Source organism: Dermacentor variabilis, chromosome 9 (assembly GCF_050947875.1).
Source record: "Dermacentor variabilis isolate Ectoservices chromosome 9, ASM5094787v1, whole genome shotgun sequence".
Taxonomy (NCBI): domain Eukaryota; kingdom Metazoa; phylum Arthropoda; class Arachnida; order Ixodida; family Ixodidae; genus Dermacentor; species Dermacentor variabilis.
Window position 1 is genome coordinate 129073506 of NC_134576.1, and position 25391 is coordinate 129098896.

At 41.5% G+C, this 25391-nt stretch overlaps 1 protein-coding gene and 1 long non-coding RNA gene across 2 annotated transcripts in view; one reads left to right on the plus strand and one right to left on the minus strand.

Moving 5' to 3' along the window:
• The window catches only part of LOC142557480 (uncharacterized), a 272981-nt gene that overhangs the window by 112370 nt on the left and 135220 nt on the right, over positions 1-25391 (minus strand). Inside the window, exons 8-14 of the long non-coding RNA XR_012822773.1 lie at positions 23616-23707; positions 22969-23195; positions 21200-21249; positions 21033-21121; positions 17366-17586; positions 4154-4293; positions 1731-1831 (exon numbers count right to left, since the gene is read on the minus strand). This is a non-coding gene — a long non-coding RNA (uncharacterized LOC142557480). The remainder of the gene's footprint in view (positions 1-1730; positions 1832-4153; positions 4294-17365; positions 17587-21032; positions 21122-21199; positions 21250-22968; positions 23196-23615; positions 23708-25391) is intronic.
• Positions 1-25391, plus strand: part of LOC142557479 (uncharacterized) — a 38602-nt gene that overhangs the window by 3630 nt on the left and 9581 nt on the right. Inside the window, exons 5-26 of the mRNA XM_075669358.1 lie at positions 974-1024; positions 3023-3076; positions 3813-3866; positions 4824-4877; positions 6081-6137; positions 6243-6296; positions 7762-7815; positions 8402-8455; positions 9140-9193; positions 9275-9328; positions 10308-10361; positions 11162-11215; positions 11572-11625; positions 12478-12531; positions 12615-12659; positions 17504-17566; positions 20126-20197; positions 21225-21260; positions 21389-21442; positions 22169-22201; positions 23004-23150; positions 24336-24390. Coding sequence (XP_075525473.1) covers positions 974-1024; positions 3023-3076; positions 3813-3866; positions 4824-4877; positions 6081-6137; positions 6243-6296; positions 7762-7815; positions 8402-8455; positions 9140-9193; positions 9275-9328; positions 10308-10361; positions 11162-11215; positions 11572-11625; positions 12478-12531; positions 12615-12659; positions 17504-17566; positions 20126-20197; positions 21225-21260; positions 21389-21442; positions 22169-22201; positions 23004-23150; positions 24336-24390 — 1261 coding nt within the window. The remainder of the gene's footprint in view (positions 1-973; positions 1025-3022; positions 3077-3812; positions 3867-4823; positions 4878-6080; positions 6138-6242; positions 6297-7761; positions 7816-8401; positions 8456-9139; positions 9194-9274; positions 9329-10307; positions 10362-11161; positions 11216-11571; positions 11626-12477; positions 12532-12614; positions 12660-17503; positions 17567-20125; positions 20198-21224; positions 21261-21388; positions 21443-22168; positions 22202-23003; positions 23151-24335; positions 24391-25391) is intronic.

Here is a 25391-nt window from a genome sequence, read left to right on the forward strand (position 1 = left end):
AATCTGCTACACAATGCACTGGCGTTCCAGTTATGACTATCTCGAAGTGCTTGAGAAACACTGTTGGGAAATGGTTAAATGGAACATCAATGTATTTCGTAGCACAATTCAGGAATAGGTAGCTCGAATGTGGTGTTAAACTTCAGATTTCTGTTAGGTAGACAAGACTTCATTACCGCCAGGCTTCAACTTCGCTATTGCAATATCTGGGCTAAAGAGACTAACAAGAAACATAATGAACACATTTTAAGTTATTTGCCAAATCATCACTGAAATTTTTCTTGCCGCTAATCACCTATAGTCACATAGCCTAGCTGCAACAATGGCAGGGCATATATATATAACAGGTTCACCTATTTTTGTTTTTAATTAAGTGTTCCATATTAGACAAAACACTCAGTATAATTGTTGACTTAGCACAGAGGAGCAAGTGGTCAACAGCCAAGCACATGTAAATAAAATTAGGACACCCTAGAGTTAATTGTGCTGTATACTATTAATTGCTTCTGTTCAGAGCCTAATAATGCCCACAGAGAAGACAAAGGCACTTTTACTAGGTGACCAGCTGGCTCATCTTCTTACGCACAGAGGTGCTGAGAACAGTGCTTAGATCATGATACATGACACACGCAATGTCTTAGAAGTAAAAAAAGGGGGTCTACAAAATCCACATAATATAGTAGTTACAGAAGACCAATTTCAGTGCTGCCAGTAGGGCACATATAGTTCACTAAATTGTTCTAGAAAGTTTGTGTGACATTGATTGTCAGTACAAACTCCTATGCTTTGAAAAGTACAGTTGTTCTAGCTATTCAATTTATAAAATTTGTGATACGTTGTGACTACCACAAAGTAACTACCACATTTTAAATGCAGTGTAAGGCACTGGAATCAACTTTTTTGAACGATTTTGTACAGTATTTGTCTTTCTCTTACAAAAGATTGTAACATTGACTACATTTCATTTGCACAGGTTGAGGGACCTCTTGGGCCTCCAGGAGATCCTGGGCCACCAGGACCAATAGTAAGTTATCCGAACTTTCCACAGCACAGAATGGAGGTTTCCAAGTTGAGCTCCATGGTACCCGAGGGTTCCATGGACAATATTCCAAGACTAGCTAAGCACACAAAGCATTTGTTTGCCACTGTAATGCTACTCCTTATGTTCGTCCATTAATTCCCATCATTGTAACACTAAATGTAATACAATCATGAACGTCCACCAACTAGCCCCGTTCATTGCTTTACTAAACAAAGGAGTTCGTAGTTTGCACCACGTACGTCCATTTTGTTCCTTTATGTTTGTCCATTAGTTCCGCCAGTGTAACACTAAGTGCAATACAGTCATGAACATACACCAACTAGCCACTGTTGATTGCTTTACTAAATAATTCTTAGAGTAAATGCAGGGTAAACTAGTGGTCATGCTACTTCTTATTGCTAATTATGCAACATAACGTAGTTCAAAAACATTTTCTGTCCTTGCTTTTAAGTAGCAAGCAGCTAGTTTCACACTGATTCTTTGCTAAATGGAAAGCAGATGCATATTATATGAGAGCATTATGTTCATTTTATCTACTGTTTAGCATAAAAAAAATCTTGAGACCAGACAGAAGGCAGGACATGCATCGGTACTAAGACTTGTATGTATCCAGTCTCTTCCCTTTGCCTAAAAATTTTTGTGCTGAATGCTGTCTAACATGCCATACCAACAAAGTGAAAACTCCGACCTTGGAAGTTCATTCTCATCTGTTCCTTGAGTGTCTGTCTCCAATTTTTTTGCGCTGTGTCTTCCAATCAACACAATAGACTAATCATCCCAACAGTCCTCCTGGAAAGAGTATGTTCACAGTTTACATTATTTCTGATATAAAGTCTTCTGCAACCACTGAATTGAATGCATGCAAACATTTGGCAATCAATCTACACTGTTTACTGTATAAAAATCTCTTGCTCAAGGGCAACACAGGATTCCTCAGTACTTTGTGAAAGTTATTGTGACTTCCCTAAGCCACAGAGTTCAGTGCAGGAACCCCTGGCATGGACTAGAAACATATGAAGTAATCTGACAGAGTTAGGGCAGTGGTAACAAAAAAAAAAAGCAGATCCCACGACCTGTGGGAATAAGTGTAAGGAAAGCTTCGGTAAGTCAGCAACACAAAACATTGCAACAGAATAAGAAGTGCAGAAAATTTCAGCAACGAACACATCCCGCAACCACCCTAAAACCATAGTGGAATGCGACACAGCGTTACCACTGACCAGAGCATCTAAACAGTCTAAACCTTCAAATGCCACAAAAATACTTCAGATGTACCCTCTCAAGTGCAGCTAGTTTTATTCCACCACAACCATAGAATTGGAGTTCAGCAAACACGGCTGCGAAAGAATCATGGCATGGCTTCCAAGGGGAGCTTCTTCAGGTCTCTTTTTGTCAGCTGGGAAAGCTGGTGCTACCACTTTTATAAATTGTTGCTATGTGAGGAAGCTCACGGGCCGAGCATCTCAAAGCTCTAGCTCACAGAGAGAAGCTGGTAAGGGTGCTAGTCTGTCTTTTTATGCACGCATCTGCGGCCTAAAGGGTAAATCAGGTTGATGTGCTTGGGTACTTCAATTTGAAACTTATGACAGCATACTTCTTTTTTTGTGCTGAACCGCTTCTACTCAGCAAGAAGTATGAAACACCTACCCTATAGAAATAGGCAAAAAAAGAGAAGTTTCACTCTAAATGCTGGGTTGCTGAAATGACACCAAAGTAACAGCCTGTTCCCAATCAAGTTCACAGTGCACCTGCTCATTGTAAACTGTGCCTTCGAAATATACCAGTCTGTCCTTCCTTGTATTTTTCATAACAGAGGTGCTGGGTAGCAGCATCAATAAACATGATGTCATCATCCCTGGAGATAAATCTTCATCAAACTCTGAGACAATGAGAACTAGAGTCCAGAATGACTAGTGAAAAACTTATTTCCCCTCTTGATTATTATTACACCTTTACTGTGGTTTATTTTCTCCACAACAGGGTGAGCAAGGGTTGCAAGGACAGCCAGGACCCTTGGGACCACCAGGAAGCAAGGTAACATCTCATTTTTGACTAGTGTACTGCTAAATGAAAAGGGTCAGTAACAACCAGCACCCTGGAAAGCAAAGCTAGCCACACTTTTCTGTATTACTACAAGGATAATTATGTCATACAGCTCCCTCACTGTGACGGTTCACAGATTAACTTGAAATGTTAATCATGGCCAAGTGTTCTAAAGGGCACCGACCCATCTGTATGTGATAAGAAAGCTCTTAAATTCAATCATGAGATGCCCAATTTTGGTTTGTCAAAACAAGACAGATTTATATGGCAGGTAGCATAAAGGAGCATCATTCATGAAGAATTGATAACCAGAAAGGGTGCCATCAGGGCAAAAATAAGTCCCCTAGGATGAAGACAATTAACTTTCATGGTCAAATTGCTCTGGGCAGACGTCTCCTTCAATCATCTACTGCTGATCAATTCATGTTTCCACCTTCCTGTGACACCCGTCTATGCCAGCAATTGTGGTGCTTCTAAACATTTGAAAACCATGAAGCATGAAACTGGCAAATTAAATGAACGGGTAGAAGTGAAAAAAAAAAACAGCAATATTACCAGAGCAAGAGGACAACTCCAGGACTTGTTTAAGTCCTTGCTCAAATAATAAGGTTTGGTTGGTTTTGCATTACAAGTAGCACCCGTACTCATCTCCTTGTGTGTTTTCATTTTCCGTCACGTGATGGTTGTAATAATCAAAATCACAACTTTCTCTTTTTGCTGCCCACAGGGTGAACCAGGTGAAAGGGGCAACACAGGAACAACTGGTCCTCGTGGCTTTCCGGTGAACAATATTTTTTCTCAGAGCATGCAGTTAGTGCTGTTACTTTGTTCAAACCTCAACATGTAATGTACTTTAAAATGTCCTAATGGCATTGTACGCATTCTCTACAACACATGTAACATATTAAACTCTTAACATTTACAACAGCGTTTGTACACCCCATAATGTGCATGGTTACAACCTGATTTCGTGAAAATTAGTGCATTGAACTTCCTGATGAAGTCGTTACAAAAAATTCTTTATCCCGTTTTCAAGTGCACCTGCATTCATGAATCAACCGCACATACTTTATTTGCTCCTTTCTTCATGGATTTTGTCCTTTTGCCATTTTGAATTCAAGCATCGGCATGATTGCTTCAGCTGTATGTTTGTATGAATGTACTTGTATGTTCCCACCCTGCTAAGATCTTGTAAAATATTGCAGTATCTATAAATAAATAAATTAATTAATTAATACATCACCATGTTACAAGGCAGAATGTTCACAAAAGGCAGACATTCCGTTAACTTGCTTTTTCTTACATGATCATAAGCTGGCTCCTTAGTTATTAGCTTCAACAAAGGTTTGTAGGGACTACAAGTTCATCCAGGGGTGTACTAGTATCAGCATAAATTCAAATGCAAACAAATAAAAAATGACTGGAATGCATTGCTGCCATTCCCAGGCTTGCCTGTATCTGTTAAACAGTGGCTCAATTCAGAGCTGCACCATGCCTATAAACCAGCTACGAAGCGACTACACATTGAAATATGTCATGGTTACGCATGTCAGATGCCTTGATCAAATTTTACTTGCTCATGTTTTAATTTCTGCTGATGGTACGCGCGATCATATTTCAGAGTCGCAAAAATAGGCTCTCTATTAGACTACAGGCCATGCATGCGGGATATTAGAATTTATCAAAAAGAAAAATTAGTGCAGGATATCTCTCCTCAACACTGGTTGTTTTATTTCAGGGTGAACAGGGACCCAAAGGTTCACCAGGAAGCACAGGCCCCCGTGGTCCACCTGTTAGTATTCAACCCTTCTTTCACACAAATATGGCACAAAGCGTAAACAGATCACGATGCTGCGAATATTATTTTTTTTTCATGGTACTCATTAGGAAAAGAAAAAGATATGAGCATGAGGCGCATACCATAGCAGCCAAAACAACTACATAGTCCAATCTACAGGTACTAAACCAACACTATACAGGACCATTGTCAATGCTAACACAAAAGGAAATCACATTCAAAAGTTAAACACAAACACTTCTTCAACAGAGGGCACCACTCCAGACAGAAGTCACTTTCATCATAAAAAGTCTTCCAACTGCAGAGCCATTTGATTGAGTGCTATTTTGAAGAAACAATTTATTGTACCGCATTTCCATACAGTCCAGTAAATACTAGGGTACACAAGGGTTCCGCACATTTCCATAGCATTCATAGTGTCCCATACACCAATGTGCTCATAGCTAAAAAACAGGGCTATTTTCAGCTCTGAATCAGTACCAACTAGCTCAAGTTTGGGCCCTTTAAAAGAATGTGCTATAGGCTTGTAATTTTCACTAGGACGCATGCTAATTCATCTTAGCCACATCAACGTGCTTACTTTGCAGTTTGTGTCATTTCTATGAGACAACTCACTGTGATGTGAGTGAAAGAACTGTCATAGGCAAAAGTCTATGCAAGATTAATTCGTAGGGATTTAACGCCCCAAAGAAATGCTGGCGCTCTGAGAGACATCACAGCAGATTGCTACGGATCAGTTTTGACCACCCGAGGTTCTTTAATACGCACCTAAATCTAAGTACACGAGTGCTCTTGCATTTCACCTCAACTGAAATGCAGCCACGGTGGCTAGGTATCAAACCCGCAACCTCGCATCCAGAAGCAGAACAGAATAGCCACTGAGTCACCATGGCGGACCAGAAATGCAGTCTCCACCAACACGAAAGAGAACACCGGATTTGTGTTCAAAGCCCATATATGCATGTGTATTGAGGAAAAGTTCCATGGGCAGGCTCTTCGATGTGAGAAGAGCATTTTCAAGCATCACTGTTTGAACATGGATGAAATATTTCCTGTCATGTTGACAGTGAGTACGCAAAAATGTGTTACACCGAGTACCTGCAACTACAAATGTTTGCAGGCAAAAGCCATAAACCTCAAAAATGTTCCCAATATCGTACTGCTGTTATGCTTGAAAAGCGATTGCCTATTTTCTAGGGACCCCCTGGACGTGATGGTATCCCAGGAGTCACGGGATCAGGGCCATCATCTCCAGTGAGTGTTGAAATGCTTAAATTTTGCCTTTAGATTAAGCAAAATAACACCGACATCTTTAAGTTGCAAGCTTCTGACAGCGTTGTTCTCGAATACCACACGTAGGGTTTGCCTGGACGCCCAGGTGTGCCTGGGGAACCTGGGACCCCGGGATCACAGGCAAGTTCGACGGAATTTTCCTTTAGCGCACAAATATCTTAAGAATCATAATTAATATTTGGAACATAGAGAGAGTGAAAATTTATATTACATACACCTGTTTTATGTGCAACATGACATCTTAATTTTAACAATAATAAGGCTCTATCTGCTCACTATTACTCAAGGGCTATCAAATATTGTTGCTGCTACAATGGATTAATTCATCCCTTGCACCAACAAATAACTTCTTCAGTGAGTCAGAAACACTCAAGCGCAAACATTGGTCTAAGTGAAAAGTGTGCGACAAGGATGCGTTTATATATTGTCAGGGCTCAACAGGTAGAAATAATGTATCACTAAACAAAAACAAATTCAGGACTTAAGACAAAAGCAGAGTTTGCATGGTTGCTAGCTTTTAAGTGATAGTGTAGAGTCACCTATTGAATACGAAACTCAACTCTCAACTTTCATTAAACTATTAGCTGATGGTTAAAACCCATCTTTCCAAGTCTCTGTCTAGTGCCTTGTATTAGTGACGCTTTTGTACTAATTTCACTATGCTGATCTGAATCACCGTTTGTTCAAGAGAAAGAAAGGCTCTTTAATGAGAAGTGGATTGCTTACTCCGGGTGAATGTGCTGACAAATAAAATGATACACGTACATACAACAGACACATAGAACGAAACACACAACCGGTAGTATAGCCATTGAACTAGTAATTAAATTGGTTGTTCCTGACAAAGAGGTAGCACTGTAACGCCACAAAAAAAAAAAAAACTGATCTATCTTAGGCACCTCTCAACGGCAATAAGTGCTTAGTTAACCATGCCTCGTATAATGGAAACTACAGGAATAAGAGGGTGACATATATGAACAGCCCCTATCATTCCTGTGGTGTGTATGATACATTGGGCACCACTCGCTAAGACGGCAATAAATGAATGCTGGGCAGGTGTCGCAGCTATGACAACGGCAATGCCACCTAAAATCCATCGATATCAGAACGGCCATCTGAAGCCAAGGTTGCCTGACCACTGGTAGCTGCATCCTGAATGTGCGTGCTTTTATTCATGCGGCAGCACCTAAGCAGGAATTGTGTTTTGCTAACCATAAAGAATTAGCACACGTCATGAAGCCTTCATCATCAGCATAGGTGCAGGTGCACAACTCGTGAAACATGACCTGTCATGTCTGATTGGCATCGCCAATGCCATACGAGCACAGCACGTATTTATAAAAGGTCTCACCACCTCACCTACATCTTCAAGCTTATGTACACATCCTGTTCATTTCTCTATCTCAGCTGAGAGCAGTGTCTGTCAGCTTCAAGAGGCACCTATCTCTGTGTTACTCAACGCTACATTGTGACATTTGTTCCGACCATGTAACATATAAAGTTGTGGAGAATGCTTTCGACACCATCAGGTGTCAACTGTGAGCAAAGAAGAAAAAACAGATTATGTATCTCATTTTACATGCAGGGTGAAAAGGGAAGCCGTGGTCCACCTGGCCCACAAGGCATTGAAGGTGAAAAGGTGAGGTGGTATTCTCTCCCATGCCTCAACACACTCGTTTCATCACATTACACATTTTGCTTTGTTTTTACTTGTATGTGAACACAAATTTTAAGCCCCTGTGACACTAAAATGAGCTAGTGAAGAGCCCCTTTAGGCTGGAGTCGTTTTCTTGACGACCGTTCTGTAAAAAAAAAAAAAAGCCTGCTCATTATTACACGAACCTTGAATTAAACATTTGTCAAAACAAGTTGCACCATATTTTGTTTTGTTCACTACTCTATGAATAATTATTTTCAACCAATGTCGCAGCAAATGAAAGCAGTTGTCTTCATTAAATATAGGTACACGACTTCTGCAGATAAAGAAAACAATGTTTGCAACTTCTGTTAATTCCAAGTAGCAGCTGAAAACTGTACTCAACACAGGCCGTAAAGAAAAGATGAAAACTTGAGAACTGCCAAGAACTTTTATGATGTATTCAGTTTGATTCCACACAAATGAACTGAAACGGTCGACAGCAAGCAAATACATGGGAAAGCATGGAGTCATGTGGTGACAGGGACAAGGTTATATGTCTTACTTTTTTTTTTTACTGTGTTAACAGGGTGACAAAGGCGATCGTGGCATCCATGGTCTTCCTGGCTTGGCAGGCCCGAAGGTTGGCACTTACTCTACAGTTATAGCCATGCACGATACAGTCAAAATTCAACATAACAATCGCAATTGATCTTAATTCTGGGGTGACATGAATTTTGGAAAAATTCTGGTCAGATTAAATTAGGTACACTGAATTATGTTTTGGGGTGATCCAAATACTCTCCCAGGCCACAGTAAATAATAAGAATTTCTCAGCCGCCACGAAATCAATTATTCAGGGGAGCATAGGCCACAGTGTACATTGCAAAGCCGATGTACGAGACCTTCATCGTTCACAATCATGGTCTAGATATGGGCACTGGCAGGGCACTCATTGCTGTGTGCAGGGAGGGCTGACAACATAGTTGAGGAAACAAGTGTGAAGTTTTATATTCCACAAGGGTCTCCTCGACAACATCAAACGTATAAAGTTCCAGAAAACCGTCAAGAACTTCTTGAACCGAAAGTAATCATCACAAGCAAGCAAGAATGCCTTACCTTCACTTTGGTGGTGCAGGAATAATAGGTTCATTCGAATTTCAGATGATACGTATATTCCTCAAAGCCCTGAGAAATTTGTGTAACTGAGGTTCTACTGTGTCTCCATCTTCTCAGATTCAAGTCCTACGCTCCTGCTAACAGAGTGTACAAAAGTTGGACACAGTAGTGATGAAATTAAACATTGTCATCCCATTCGCATTTTCAGGGTGACAGGGGTGAAAGAGGCTACCAAGGCGATGCTGGTTCGAAGGGTGATCGCGTAAGCTCACTCTTTCCGACTCGCATGACTGCAATACCTTCACAAGTGTACCTACAACGTATTAACAAACTTTTCTCCCAGGGTCCACCTGGAATTGATGGAGCAAGAGGGGAGCCAGGCCTAATTGGACTGCCTGTGAGGAGAATGTTTCATGTTTTCATTCCAACATGTGGAAATCCGTAGCACAGCTCAAAGCTACAATTCTTATGGGAGAAATTTATTAAAAGCAAGAGAAATGCAAAGAGAAAGATTTTGGTATAGAGATCTACCGTACAGCTCTCACAAACTTCTTACTTGACTATGCCCTTTTCTTTTTGTATTTTCAGGTGAAGTTTCGTACTCGGCCCTTCTCGTCCATGTAGCACACCATGCCTCAAAGCAAACCGCTTTGAGCCTGCAGTCTAAACCGTTTTAAAGCGTAAACTAAATTTTTTTAGGTTGATGATGAGTGAGTCTAAACAGTTTTAAGCCTAAACTAGTACTCAAGTTTATCAAATCACTGGAAATGCATGGATAAATCTAGGGATATGCTAAACATTTATTTGCTGTCGCTTGCATGATTTCCCTGAAAACACGGTCTCTGATCATACTTTGATTTTCTTCTAATTTTGCTCCTAAAAGCCAGCAACAATGAAACTCGATATGGAGCCACTTCACATTTTGTAGCCTCATGTAAAGATTAAAATTAACGTATCCCATACATGTGAATCAAAAGCACACTTTGAAGTTGCTATATAGACTTCATAGCAGCTTTTCCATACATTTTCTGTCACCTGTTTTGCCTGAAGACAGGCTCACATAAACGAGAAGGCAAACTACAAACAAACGCCATGCTGCACTTTTAAAATATTTCAACAATCTTTTCATTTAACTTTCTTTTTTAAATCCAGGTCTTCAGCTTAGACTTTGCAGATCAAATTTGACAGCCTTTTATATATCGGCTCCTGTAGTGTCAATACAGTTAAACTTGGACTTAATGAAGTCAATGGGCTCCTGGAATCATTTTATAAGTTTTCATTATGTAAAAAGAGGTTCAAGCATAGAACATTTGAATGGCCTAGCATTAGTTACAGATGGTGTGGTAAACACTCAAACATTCTCATACATCTTGTAGGGACCTACTGGAGCGGCGGGTGCTTTGGGCCTGCGTGGTCAGAAGGGTGAAAAAGTATGTTGAATTAACGCTAACATTCCTTTCTCTAAGCAAATAAAGCTGCTATGTAAACCATGTTCACAGGTTGAGATTTTGTATTAGCAATTACCTCTATTGATTGCATCCTACTGTCTATTTTTTTTTTCAACTTGCATTGTACATTCAATTGCATGTACTATGCTGTTTCGCCTCTGTAGAAAGACTGTATTGCAAATATTAAACAAATAGATAAATACTTATAAGAATAAACTATCAGACTGCACTGACAAATGTAGTCATGAAGTTCCAGGAAGATACATGCATGCCTTCCCAGCACAAGGCTAAGCCCACAACTTTTTCATTTCATTTTATTACCTTATTCTTATTACCTTTTATTACCTTATTCTTTTATTACCTTATTACCTCACTTTTATGGCGTGTTTCAGTGGCAGTGCACAACAAGCTAGTAATCAATCAATCAATCAATCAATCAATCAATCAATCAATCAATCAATCAATCAACTTTATTTCCCTTGGAATAGTAATGCATGGTGAAATAATAATGTGCTGCCACTGTAGGCCAAGAAAACTTGCAGATGTCACAGAACATGTGCTGCATGGTCAGTACACCCATGAAGTAGTCAACTCAGTACTACGTAGTACTACAGTGAGCTAATGCAGATCAGTACTTTTCAGCTGAGCTCACAGTAGGAGGGGAATCAACATACAATGGAATGCACTCAGCTAGAGAAGAAGAGTACAGTACTTTGCATTCATCAGCCAAATCAAGACCCAAGGAAGTCAATTAAGTGTTTTCCTCTGATCCATGTCAACAGGGGGAGATCGGCCAGCCTGGAATTCCGGGAGAGCCTGCCATCCCTGGCGAGCCGGTGAGTGACGTTAATCCTCTACACAAGCCACAGTAGATAACGTTTCACGACAAACTGCTGCGAATGGTAGACAAAAAGATTTACAGCATAATCGCCAAGATTTACAACATTTTAATATTTTTCTCTTACATTTGTTTTACTGCCTGTAGATCAACAACAAAAGTACCAGGCTAAAGGCACTCATCCTAATTCAGCACCTCGCTAAATTTTGTTTGCAGTCGTTACTGAGATATCACAGCAATTAAGTTAGATAAGCTTGCATAGCTGTACCTTGCAGCATACGCATGCACAAGAACAGAGAAATGTTGGAATACTAATTAAACACTGTCGACCAAAAGCTTTTTGGCATGTTCTAGGGACCTCAGGGTTATGTTGGACCAAAAGGGGAGCCTGGATCTGATGGAATGAAGGTATGGCTTATAATCTATCCTAACAACAGTACTATGTTACCTGCCTGTGTGAACAAATATAATGCTAACAAAAGAAGCTCACAGTGCAATAACTGCTCAATTTCTGTGACACTAACTAGGTCAGGTTAGCAATTAAAAACTCAGCAAGGCCACTATGCTGTCACTAAACTACAAAGGGAAATATAGCATGAGCCAAGTTACTTTGAGCTGAAGACGGGCACTCTGAAGCAAGACTTTGAACTTAAGACTTTCAGTTCGAGGAGACCTTAAGCCGAAAACCGACACAAGGAAAATATCTATCACAATCTGCCACTGTCCATGGTGTAGTATTCAGTGACATTCATTCTATGCTATTTTATAACTTTTGGAACAACCAACCATTGCCAGAATGAAACCCATAGGCTTCCCTAATTAACATATCAGGAGGCAATGCCAACACTGCTCTTTCATCCATCAAATGGACTGTGCCGCAGCAATTTCTAACTCGCCAGCGTTAAAACAGTCAGAACTTTCACGACTCCCATCAAATCAGCTGTGTAAATTCAAAGAAATGAAAGTGCACATGAAAAACATGCAATAAAACAAGTCAGATCCCTATCTTCGCTTTTCGAAACAACATCTACTTCTAGGTTTAATCATGCTGTCAGCGTTGTCTTTCGGCGCCCAAATCTTTGGTTTCTTCGGCCTCGCTAATCATTGGAAGAGTAGCAGACTGGGGTAGTTGATAATCAGTCGATTGCTGAAGAGCTGTAAAGCATGAATCGCTATACACCAGTACACTTGCTATTCCACAGCCCGTAGCACTGCAGACTAGGTAGTATGGAAACTCCTGCAGTTCACTTTCTCACACAGGGCGCCATAGGACCGATGGGGCCAAGAGGATTCCCAGGCCTCCCAGGCCTGCCTGTAAGCCTACCAACAGCCACACATTTGTTGGCACGTGGAAGCTACGGCTCACAGAATTCCTCATTCAATGACTGCACATGCAGGGGCCTCCAGGACGACCAGGGAAGCAAGGACACGGCGGAATAGAGGTGACATGTCGTTCAGTAAAGCACTGCTCATCAATATGTTTGTAGCAATCGTCTATGTTCGTGCCAACTAAATCAGCCTGCAATCATACCTTATGGGTTAAGCAATTTGTCAGAGGAAGTGTCTTAGCGTCACATAGTAAACAGACGTCACAGGCAAAATTTCTCAAGCTGAATTCACAGATAGTTGCTCTTGACTGACAAACACTAGACTGTTGCTAAGAGTAGGGCTTCTTTATGCAAGAAAATCATGAGAACTCATCCTGGTAACAACTTGTTAAGAACAGACAATCACTAGGCAATAAAAAAAAGCAAATTATGTTTGAAGGTATACCACGTCTGAAAATGAAAGGAAATGAAGCTTGCCCACTAATAGTGGATTTTTCCACCTATGAAGTTGTTAATGCTCATGCTAGAAGTCCCTAGAATAACCAAAAGTAGCATCATCATTTGTCGACCTCCGCCACCACCTCTCCTTGCATTTTACTGCTGGTCGCAATAACATGACAGCAAGTGCCATTTTGAATATCCCCACATACTCTGTACTCTGATTGATGCGCAGGTCAGCCTTACACAGCCGTACCTCCTTCTCTGTTTACAGAAGGTTTAAACTTGGGAAAGAGACAGGTTGTTTTAATTTGCAATTTCTTCCATTTATTCTACTATATCTTGGCAGAGTACAAGCAGTGATAGATTTCCAAAAAGTTTATCAGTTTAGCTTAATGCCATTTCAACCACATTCTAATCCTTTTAGCAAAAGTTATGAGCCAGTGTGAACGACACAGTTAACCAAGAAAGAAGGCAACAGATTTTGCTATCTGCCATGGCATTAGTGTCCACTTTTTGACAATGCAGCTCAAAATATCGTGCAAAAGTGTCAAACTCTTAATGTTAAAAAAAAATATGGAAGACAAGAATATTTTATCTCTGGTGTTTGAGCAAACACATTTTTTTCAGCTTGCAAAAGGCCGTTTACTGAAATTTTAGGTGACTGGACCTGGTGTGTACCTTTGTAGAGATATGCTAACAGCAGTCTATGCCTTGATTGAGGAAGCAGGAGTAAGAAAATTCTCAGCAAGAGAACAATGGAAATGACAGCCGTGAAAACAGTACTTGTGCCAATGAACTAAAGAAAGTGGCGAAAAACGATGTAAATTCAACAACGACAAAAGTGCTCAAGCCAAAAAGGTATTCGGTGCCTGCCAGTAGATGTAGTACCAATAGGTAAAACATAGGTGGGCTTGCAAGCTACAAACACTTCAACAGTACCCTCCTGAGCCTAAGTGTCCCTCTCTGTGGCTGTTTAGCCCCTTTAAATATTGAACCATAAACAATAATGAGAAAAAATCAAGACAAATGACTGCAGCGCCATTTATCAATAACTTAATCATTTTGTTGCCAACGACCTTTGAGACATGGACACTAGCTTGTGGCGAGACCAACATCTCCTCACCAAGGACAAAAAATGCTCATCAAGTGTGTTTCTAATGACACGAGATAGCACTGTTATCCAGGACGAAAAATCAATGCAACAGTGACTCGGTTACTTTTATCTGTGTGTTTAAATTAGACAAAAGCATCGATCACCAGAGCAGACTTTAGAGACGCTTGCATTGTCCACATTCACAGGGACACCACTGCATGCATACACCCGTGCCATTAGATCAAACAATCACAAATCTAATCAAACCATGGGATTTAACTTCTCAGAGCAACACGCAAGCTATGAAGGACACTGTGATGGAAGGCTCTGGATTAATATTGAACAACTGGGGTTCTTTATTGTGCACATAAATCTATAAGCACATGAGCGCTTTTACACTTCTCCATCAAAATGTGGCCACTGTCGCTGGGTGTTCTACCTGTGACCTCGAGCTCCAGAATAAAACGTCATAGCCACCAAATCACCATGGTGGATGATGCTTTCACGTTCGTAAGATATTGCTTGGCAATGAGAAGCAGTTACAAAAGTCAATCTGTCACTAGTCCTTTTTTTTAGGTGCCAGGAGGTTACAGAATACAGGCGCTGCTTTGTTCACAAACTCTGGTAGACATACTCTTATGACGTTGACAGCCAATTCCAATGCTCAATTTGGAGCAGCTTTCTGCTCCACAGGTGAGAACAAAGACCACTTTTGTTGATCAGCACAAGGCTGAATGTTCAGCTGGTGGACTTGAAACATATTGTTTCTAGCCCACCAGTAAAGCACGAAATCTCTAAAAAATTGAGCAAGCACAAGAAACAGTGCAACGAATTGCTGCTCTCAATCGAGCAGCATAATTCACAATTAGGTCGAGTGCCATGTTTCTTTTTTTTTTCTTCCTGTGTCTGCCATTAAATTTAGGGACCAAAAGGAGCCAAGGGCGAAGAAGGACCACCAGGACCAGAGGGATCACCCGTAAAGCATTTGAATTGAAAGAAGCTTACTCACACAAAAGTTCCACTAACACTAACCTGCGTACAGCAATCACTGGCTTTAACTGCACAACTGCTACGCTGTGAGCAAATAGAATGCCTTTTCATGTCTGTAACTACCAAATGAGGCCAACAAACAATGAAGACGAGGAAAGTATAGAATAGCAGCTTGGGCTTGTTGGTTCTCCATCCTGGTGTTAACAGCGCAAAACGTAGAACACGAGATCAGAGAACAACACCGCAAGCGCTTGTGGTGTCGTCCTCTCGTCTCGTGTCCCATCTACATGTTGTGCTGTTAACATCAGGGAGGAAAGTACAGGAACCATTGTTTTTTTAGCTGAAATGTAGAAATCATAATGGAAAGGAAAATGAAAGTAAAAGAAAAGAGCATGCCGCCGATGGTCGTTGAACCCAGATCCTCCACATTGTGAGTGTGATGCTCTACGAACCAAGCTATGGTGGTGGATGGTCCCCTCATGCATTTTCTTGGATATTTGTGTGTGTATATCAGACCTAACCATGGGAGTTAACCAGCACCACTGAGGGTCGTGGTGGCACATGTGAAGCATTGTGTCAACCACAGGCGTCATGTAGTGCATTAACTTAGGAGCAATAAACTGGCTGGTAAACCCTTGTATGCTACCTCAAGGGCATCTAAGAGGCGGCGCATTATAGAGGTCGGATTTGAGAATTGCGGTTATCTTGTCTGGACCGTACTACTTGTGATCTCGTGCAAGATGGCTAGAGGCAGAACCATACACAGCGTCATCTCGTGTGCTTCAGTGTACCATAGCCTTATATATATATATATATATATATATATATATATATATATATATATATATGTCAAACCCATCATGCCCGCAAACAGAACTTGTGTCCAGCATCACATAACACCTCAGCCACAGCTTCCTCATGGCGCTCACAGTACTCATTCTAGCATGCGCAATAACAGCATAATATAACATTCCTAACATCGGAGGCCGTATTCTTGATTGATCACTTTCAGGGATGCTCTTATGTTTTGTGTGACGCAGCACCCATTATGATGCCTCATCACAGTGATCGTTCTGCCCATTCAAATAGCCAGACATCAGTCACTGAAACTTATCTCTCTATGGTTGATTCATCTAGAATACAGTCCAGCAGAGCAATGACGACTCTCATTCATTCTACCACCGAAACCGTTCACAAGCCTGTCACAAAACACCGAAAAGTGACGATCATTCAGTATGCCATTTTTATTTGCAAATGCACACAATGAAAATTTATAAATTGCAAAGGATAGCACAAACTAACAACCTGAACTAACATGCACTATAGACCTGGCAAGTACAAAAAAAAAAATTCCAAGTTACTGCTGTAGCCTCTTCTAGAAGCTAACAAGGCTGCAATTGCTTGGACACAGTGTTGAATGATAATGCACATGTGAGACAAGGGCAACAATGCGAATAACCCAATAGCATGGAAGAGCAACTAACACAGACTGCTGGTCAAGCCTTGCAAGTTGCCAAAAAAGGCGACAAAATGCAAAAATGCATCCACAGGGTGACGTGGGCCCTCCGGGAATACAAGGCCTCACCGGCAAGCCAGGGCCGAAAGTAAGAACTGCTCACAAATGATATAGGGGTTACGGGGCTCAAAAAAGCCATTTTTTTCTACTGCGTCGCTCTTCAAAAAGAGACAGATGATTAAATCCTAGCTAATCATATAAACTGAGCAGGAGCTTAACGAGTTTCTCGAGCGTTGTGAAATAAATATAATAATATTTCCTGTGTTCCTGAATCAATGCTACACGGAGAAATGTAGTTATGCTGCACCCACCCACAACCACCCAAAGGCACAACAGTACTGAGACCATGAGACATTTCGGAATTGCTTAATACCTGCATTATAAGTAAGCTGTATCACAACTCATAGAGGAGACATTTAAGTTACAATTACAGTTGACGATAATGTAAAAATGCATGATGTGTATAATGTATAATGTCATAAATTATACAATTACAGGTTCAAACCAGCGGTAATCTGCCATAACCCATGTTGCAAAATTATAATGACCATAGTATTATCCATGCTTTCAGCCATAGAAATGCTGAGAAGCATTACGTGCACTGCTCACCATATTTTGTAAAGATTTCTGTTATTTTACGCTGTCTTTGTCCTTTGTCATTGGCTTGCATGAAGCAACTATCACTTGAATTGGTCACTCAACATGACAGATGGTAAGAAATAAACATAACTGGAGGAATAGAATCCTTGCATAGCGCTCACGAGTTTTTAAATGTGTTACCTTAATGCTCCTTAACTTGATCACAATTTGTGTCATCATGTCAAGCTCCACGTCAATAGCAGCAGGTCATATTTGTCCAGCACATGATAAGATACCAAAAAAACAGTCAATGAGTCATCACATGTTTTTTTTTCACAGGGTATATTTGGTGACAAGGGCCTCCGTGGACCAGAAGGGCCAAGGGGATTGCCAGGACCACAGGTAACCCTCCAAAACCTGCACTGTCAAGTGATCAGAGGCATAATAGCTTGGATACACTACCTCGATTGAAATAGATGGGACCCAATAATTACTTAGTTAAATCAAAAACACTTAATACACTAATGCCAATAACACTGTATTTATTAAAGAACAAGAAGATATTCATAATTTTTGCCTGCATAAGCAATTATCACACTTAATTAACATAGGTGGCAAGACCACTGAGCGCATTTCGTGCTCCTTTGTGAGACCGGCAGACCTTCTAACAAGTCAATGGCATTTGTCACCTAAACTGAAACCTAAGTTCTGAAACCAGAGTTTTGAAACCTTAAATGTGAGTGCCAGCGATGTACATATAATTTGTCGAATTAGTGCCGCAGATAAATAAGGCTCTCCCTTGATATTTCACAAACGTCCATGCATCACACAACGCTTTTAGGCCTCTTTTCTGCATTCTTGAAACCCACTGCCAAAGGCACAACACATGCCTTAGGCAGCCCGACAACGATTTAGAAATAATCTGCGATCATACTTCCCATCATTAGGATCATAAAATAAGAAGTCTAGAAAACTTGAACCATAAGCTGCTTAAAACACACTGAGTTGTTGGCATTTCATAAGAAAATTTTCAGGGTGCCTACCAAGTTGACATTTCCAAATTCCCTAACTTTTCCAGGTTTTCCCTGAGTGCCTTTGCGAAATTTCCTGAGTGACGCAGAACATTGTTTTATGTCAAGACAGGCTGACACCATGTCACTCGATGCTGTCGCTCTCTAGTAAGCACGTGAAAAAAAAAAAAAAGAAAACTACTTAATCCAGTTTGAATAGTAAGGAGTAGTGTTTATTTTTTTTAAGAAGAGAACAGAAGGGAGGGGTTGGCAAAATGCACAGTGAATAAAATGTCTAAAGAAAATGGTAAAACCCATTGCAAATCGAGCCGAACATTCTCAAATACGAATATAAAAGAGACGCATACAGATGCAAATATTTTAGAATATGAGCTATTTCTGTCAAATGATAGCAAGCTCATTGGTATGAGGCCCGAACTTTGTCACAAGTGAGATTCTCTCTCAACAGCTGGTAAGTCAACCTAAACTGTACTGAGACTTTTGACATACTCTCATCCTGCGCACAACGCCTCAGTGTTGCGTTTCACTGCTTTAAAGAGTTTATTTTGGTTTGGATGAGGGACACCTGCATTTCAGCGTCAGCCAACACTTTGTTATTTGAGCTGAAACTCCTTCAAAGTGGCGACGGTACGCTTCCTTTCCCGTTCATTCCTCAATGCGTAGGTCCTTTCTGTTCTCGTGTTCCTTCCACCGCACATTCTCCCCACGAACCATCTGAAGCGTCCTCTTGGTCACTTGTATAGCCACAGTCAACATCCAATTTTTTTGGACTCCCTAGGGGCCACGAAAACGTCTGAAAAATCGGCCAGTTGGAAAAAATGAATGCAATGTCTTTTACTGCCCTTAAGGGCTCAAATCGCCAAAGGCACATCCGAAAAAGTTCTGAAGGCCTGCCAGTATAGTTATTAGGCACATCGGTGCTCGTACTGTGACAAGAGATGGCGGGTGCACGCGCGTGTATAATTAAGGAATACATACTGTGCCCCGTGGAAATTGCTTATTCCCACACTAGTTATGCTTCACTGCGTAACGTTGCTCTACTGAGGCGAAGCTGAGTTTCGGAAACCGGCATTATGCAACGCGCTGTGCTTTCCAAGCTTCAATGCCAATCGTGAGGATCACGAAGGCAGAGTCAGTGCCATTGCTGACAGCAGTGAATTCTCTTAATAACACGGTGCAGAACGGCAAGAAGCTTAACAGCGAACGTCGAAGTAGCTAGGTCTACGGCTGCCAGCTGATCTGTGTGTGAGTGCTGGCTCGAGGCGGCGAGATAATCAAATGGCGGCGGTGGTGGTTTTGATTAATGCCGTTTCAGATCTGCGGTCACGGCAAAAAGTCCAGAAAATCAGACGGCGAAGGGCTCTTGCGTCCGAAATTCCAGATGTTCTTATACATTAACTCTATGGGGTACGCGGTGGTGCCGCGTCCAGAAAGTCGGTCACTGACTACAATGGCAACTCCTTGAGCTGACACGGCATCAAAGACGATTCATTACAATTCCTCTCCGCTACTCCAGCCCGCATTACCGCCACTTTCATTCCCTTTCAATAAAATTACAGCTCATTTTCCCAGATAGAAGCACAAATTCCCCAAGTTTTCCTTGAGCATTTCCAGACTAGTCAAAATCTCTGAGAATTCCCGGTTTTCCCAGTTTTCCCGGTTGGTAGACACCCTGAATTATTCAATCATTGCCAAAAACTCCAGCAGGAATGTTTTCTTCATTTTTGCCCATCTTCTTGTCACTGAAACGCATATATAATACAAATGTTTCACTTCATCGACAAAATTCGGACCAGAAAGGATTACCAATAAGCAGAGCACACTTCGCATGTGCTAGCACAATTGATGACCCTATTATCACACACATTTCAGTCATGAGAAAAAGCACAAAAGCATTAAAAGAAGCATGCATTCCTCGTGTCACCCACAGGGTCCAGCTGGAACTCCAGGAAATCCAGGACCCCCAGGTCTACCGGGACTCATGGGGCCGAGAGGTCCCCAGGTAAAATCATTGTGCCTATGCTGCAGGTTTTTTTATGCATACAGAACCTGCATGTGAAGGTGAGAACAGGACCTCCACAGACACTAAATAGCTAATTAGGTAAGTGAAAACAAACAGTACTGTTGCGCTATGCGAGAAAAGCATAAGATATGCATGCTCAAGGGGAGGCAGTCTTCATGAATAGCCACACGAACATAACCCATAGAGTTAATTTTTATAACCACTCATCTGCAAAACATTCTAACTTCCCCGAGTATCATGTTTAGAATATTGTGTAAAAGAAAAAGAAATGTGAGAAAACAGGAACAAGCAAGCAAGAAAAGGACAGTGACGGGCACTTCTCATAACGCATTTGATGACATTTACTCATGCATAGGCACTGCACAATTTTTAGTTAGAAATACAAATTAGAAAAGAAAAAAAATGCAGAAACACATCTTGTATATGCCAACTACCAGTTGATTGTTGTCATGAGCATTATTCCTAAAGCTGATGGTTGTACAGTTGTTAGTTTGTGTTTGAGGCTTGAAAGGGGCATTGATCACATTATACGTGTAGTAATATTATAAAAGTGATGACATCACTCGCATAACATGTTCCAAGTTGTGGCAACTACTATACTCTGTCTTTTCCTGCTTCTGTGTTCCCATTTTCTCACACTTTTATTTCTTTACAGGTATAAGATCTCTTCGTTCTTGTGCAGCACATATACAAATGAAACGTGAGAAAGAATACAGGACAAGATTCCTGTATTCTTTCTCGTGTTTCGTTTGTATGTGCGCTGTCCACGAAGGGATAGGTTTTGGTTGAGAGCACACTGTTCATGCTCGCTTACCTCGTTAACATGAAAGAAATCTCAGCAGGAAATCTCAGTTCCTGTCTCTGTATGTTTTGCTCGTGGAAGCAGTGCTGCCGAGCCTTCAACTGCACGTTGTAGGCAAACCACTTGCATTTGCTTGCTGCAATCGTTACTGCTGTTGCGTCATTCAAGAGCACACTTACTTGCATTTGATGTTTCGTGCCTCAGGGACTGGAGGGTCCTCCTGGACAGCCTGGTGAAAAGGTAACAATCACATTTCTTTGGGACAGAAGTTGCATGCTTCCAGCCTGGAAACAAATCTTTTCAAACTCCAACTCTCTCACAAGCAAGCATTCTTTCGGCTGCGCGACATTGACCCGCACTGTTCACAGGGCGAGTGTATCTATCAAGCCAGGGAGGAATACCTCGTGGCGCCAAGCAGGCCGGTGAGTGCAGGACTCTACCACAAAAAAGATCATTTCATACCATCTCAGACTTGCTTCACATGCGCACAGTGACATATGCTGGTTTCTCAAGTCGTGATTGTATTACGTATGCATCAAATGTGCCATGGATATGGGCTTCCTAAACAGATACTGATTTTGTATGCCAAGTCCCAATAACTCCCTTTTATTTAATTTTGTTGACAGGCAATGGTAAACAGTACTCTTCTGTTGCACCATCTATGGGCAACTTCAGAAATCAGCATTTTTCAATGACGTATCACACCAACTACGGCATATTATATAGCCTTACAACCCTGTATGCTTATGTAGCATTGCCAGTGTGGCACTACACCACCGCAGCCTATGTAAACTACGGCACCTTCCAATAAAAAGTTCTCTCCTCATCTGTATTCTCCCCTCTGCACATTGCATCCATGCCAACCACCCAGCCGCTCGACAATACAACATTTAACAAACATCAACATGGACACTCTTCATCCTTTTTGAGGGGGCTACTACTCAGCCCTGTGTCCTACTGCCTTCACTTGACACAAGTTTCCAGTGGTTCCTAAAGTAGACACTGCACAAAAGTAGCACAAGCACTTTCATCTCGCCTCCTTTTGTACCACAACATGTGAACAGCACTCTGTGATAGCCCTGTAGAAGCATTGATTTTTTTATCATTTGCTAAAACGTAGCACTGCTCTTTTTCTTTCTTTCGCCCAGGGAGCAACAGGGGCCATGGGACCACCAGGAATGGTACTGTAAACAATTGACTTCTTTGCATGCCTGAGGCTGTTTTGCTACTGCTAGCAGATCGATTGCCTGGCTAACAATAAGCTCTCTACAGATAATACATACACTAGTACAGTTTACTACGGGTCAGGATTTATCACACACACATTACCAGGACACCTTCTGCTATGGCCATAGCAGCTTTGTTATGGTCCCATAACACTTTGCTCTGCAACTCGGCCTATGCATAAGCACAGGTACTCCTTCCTTTTAAACTCAATAAATAACATCAGCTACCCCCGTTTCCTCTCTAATGCACACTGTCGCATTCCTGTCTCTTATAGTTATTCCTATCATTTTTTTCATTTTTATTGAGTGTTGCACAGCCCTTAGCTTCCTTTCAGGTTTCTTTGTTTATTCTCTATGTTTCACTATGCAAAGGTATACTCACGGTATTAAAGTACAAATAAAGACACACGGAGACTGACATTAGTCACGTGCTGACATGGCACTTGATTCATATGCCATCTTTATTGCTTCTTTGTTTACCTTCTTTCTGCTTGCTTCACCTACGACTTATGTGTTATCCATGCTTCAAATAAGCACATTTTAGTAACAAACACTTGTCATGTGCCGGTCTCTATGTGTCCTTGCACTTCAACGCAATGAATGTCTACAAACTAAACTTCTTTAGCATACAGAAACTATGAACAGAGAAGCAATAAGGCGAGTACAAGTGCCTTGTTACTGCGCGAAGTAGCCCCACTGTGCACCTTTCCAAGGGCGCGTACCCGTCATTCATTGCTGAACGCACCAATGCATGCAGCCGGGTGAGCGAGGAACCCCTGGGGAGAGGGGAACTCCAGGCGTCCCGGGCCAAGTGGGTATGCCTGGACCAGGCGGATCGCCAGGCCAGCCGGGAACACCAGGAACCAGGGGACAACCAGGAATGCCAGGCCTACCGGGACCTCCGGTCAGAAAGTGACATTTCACTATGCACCCGCTTTTCTTTTTTGGTCTGGAACAACATGGGAACATTTGTTTGTTCTCTTTGCCACCACTACACCAAATGAGACGAAGAAGTCACAGGGAGACAGAGACTTATGGTACATTCGATTGGTCATGTTCAAGCACTCTGGTGGCGTGCTTTACATTCAATTGGTCAGCATGGAGCACTCGCGACACGATCGCACTGTTCATTTAGAGCACTGTGACCCAGCTCAAAGTGCTCACAGGCACTCTCGTCCTTCAAATAAGAAACACAACTGAGATTGGACAGAATTCTGGTCACATGGCTCCTCCAGCTGAACATTTGGCAGTGGCAGGCTTTCACTGGCTCCAACCTCAAGAAGGCTTCGCATCACTGCGAACCTATGCACTGTACGAACCAATCAAGTGTATCATTAGATGAAAGGGTAACAGAATGATAGAGACTTACTAGACGAAAGGGTTACAGGTAGATAGGAGAGTTAGGATCCTCATCCTTGAGGAGGAGGTACTGAAACCATGCCAAGGAAAGCAGCTGTTACCCTAAGGAAAACAACACCCTTTGTCACAAACGTTGGCTCAGGGCTGAAGCTTCCCTTATTTGTCCACTAATTACTGCTACAGCAAAAAGCATGCACGGTAACGAATGTTGATGCACATGAATCTTTAGTAAGAGACTGTGGTATAGTGTTGCGTGGTATGGCATGGAAAACATGGGGAATGCAGGAGATGGAAATTCAAGAAGAGTAAAATGAGAACAAGGTGAAAGCAGGAGCCAAAATGTCGACAAGTGGACTTGCGTTTTTCAAGGCCTTGAAGAATACAAGTCCATTTGCCGAAACAATGGCTCCTGCTTTCACCTTGTCCTCATATTGCTCATCATCAAGGTATGCCATGGTATAATATGCCTTGTTCAACTGTTTATGAGGGCAACACATCACCATGTAAAGGTGCCTACGCCTGTACGCATACTATTCAGCCTACACAATTTGACTAACTGTTCTGTAACCTTTTTCACCTTTTTTATGTCTGTCTGCCCTTTCTTTTTTCTTTTCTTTTTCTCTCCCCCACATTCCACAAGGGGCATTTATCATTTGCAAACATGACTGATGTGTATGTCCAGTTTCTAAATATTTCTCCCCTAACATGCTCTCTCTTGCTTATGCTCAAGGGTCGTGGATTTACTGAGGAAGAAGTGAAAGAATTATGCTCAGCTGTGCTTCGAGGTAAGCTTACTTTCTCAAGCCATGCTATTGCGCACTTGCCTTCTGCACAGGCATCCTAAAATTTCCACCTTTTGAAACCATGCCCTATGTTGGACACACTTAAAGATCAAAGAAGTGCTAAATTGTTTTCAAATTATAACTGTCAGTTCTGTCATATATGTGATATTTTCATGCATGCACAGCACCCTCGTTTACACAAACTTGCTGCATTACACAAATCAAGGTTGCAACGAACAGGCACTGTACAGTACAAAAATCATGAGAACTTTTAGAGCACTTGCACATTGTATAGCCATGTCAGACTATGTCTGGGTAGGATTTGCCTTGCACCATGAAAAGCAACGACAGCATATACGCCCACATAGATGTGGTACACATGTACTGCTTGCTTCTACACTTACAACTCCAACAAGAGAAAAAAAAAGGAATTTACATAAACAATCATTTACACAGGACGCACATGGCCTCCGAACACTGCAGGATTATGCGTACTGCGAAATGTTGACACTGAAGAACACTGTACTGCCTAAAACAGAACTAAATGACACCTAAAAAATTTCTTCACAAATGTGATCAATGAGTGTTCACACTTTCTTGAAAACCGTGCCAAGAAACAGTGCATGCTGCACCACGGAATGACATTTAAAGAGCGTCATTAAGGGAAAACAAGGCTAGCACCTTAGCTATATGCAGCCGACTTCGTACAGTTGAGCTAGTTGCTTTGACACAGTGCCCAGCATAAAGACGAGACAGCAGGAGTGACAAGATGAGACAGAGCTCCGACTATCAATTCATGTAAACACAGCTTACGTATTCTGTTGAATTCAACAATAGACATGATTTCCTAGTCAGCACGCTGCCTCGTGCTGTCTTTGCACTGGAATATAGCACTCATTTTCAAATGTTCAGCGCCATAACAAAATGGCTTCTTCAGGTTTTCAATGCAGGTACTCATTCTCCACATTAGCCGAAAGTGAAGTGAGTTGCATTAGAGTAAAACG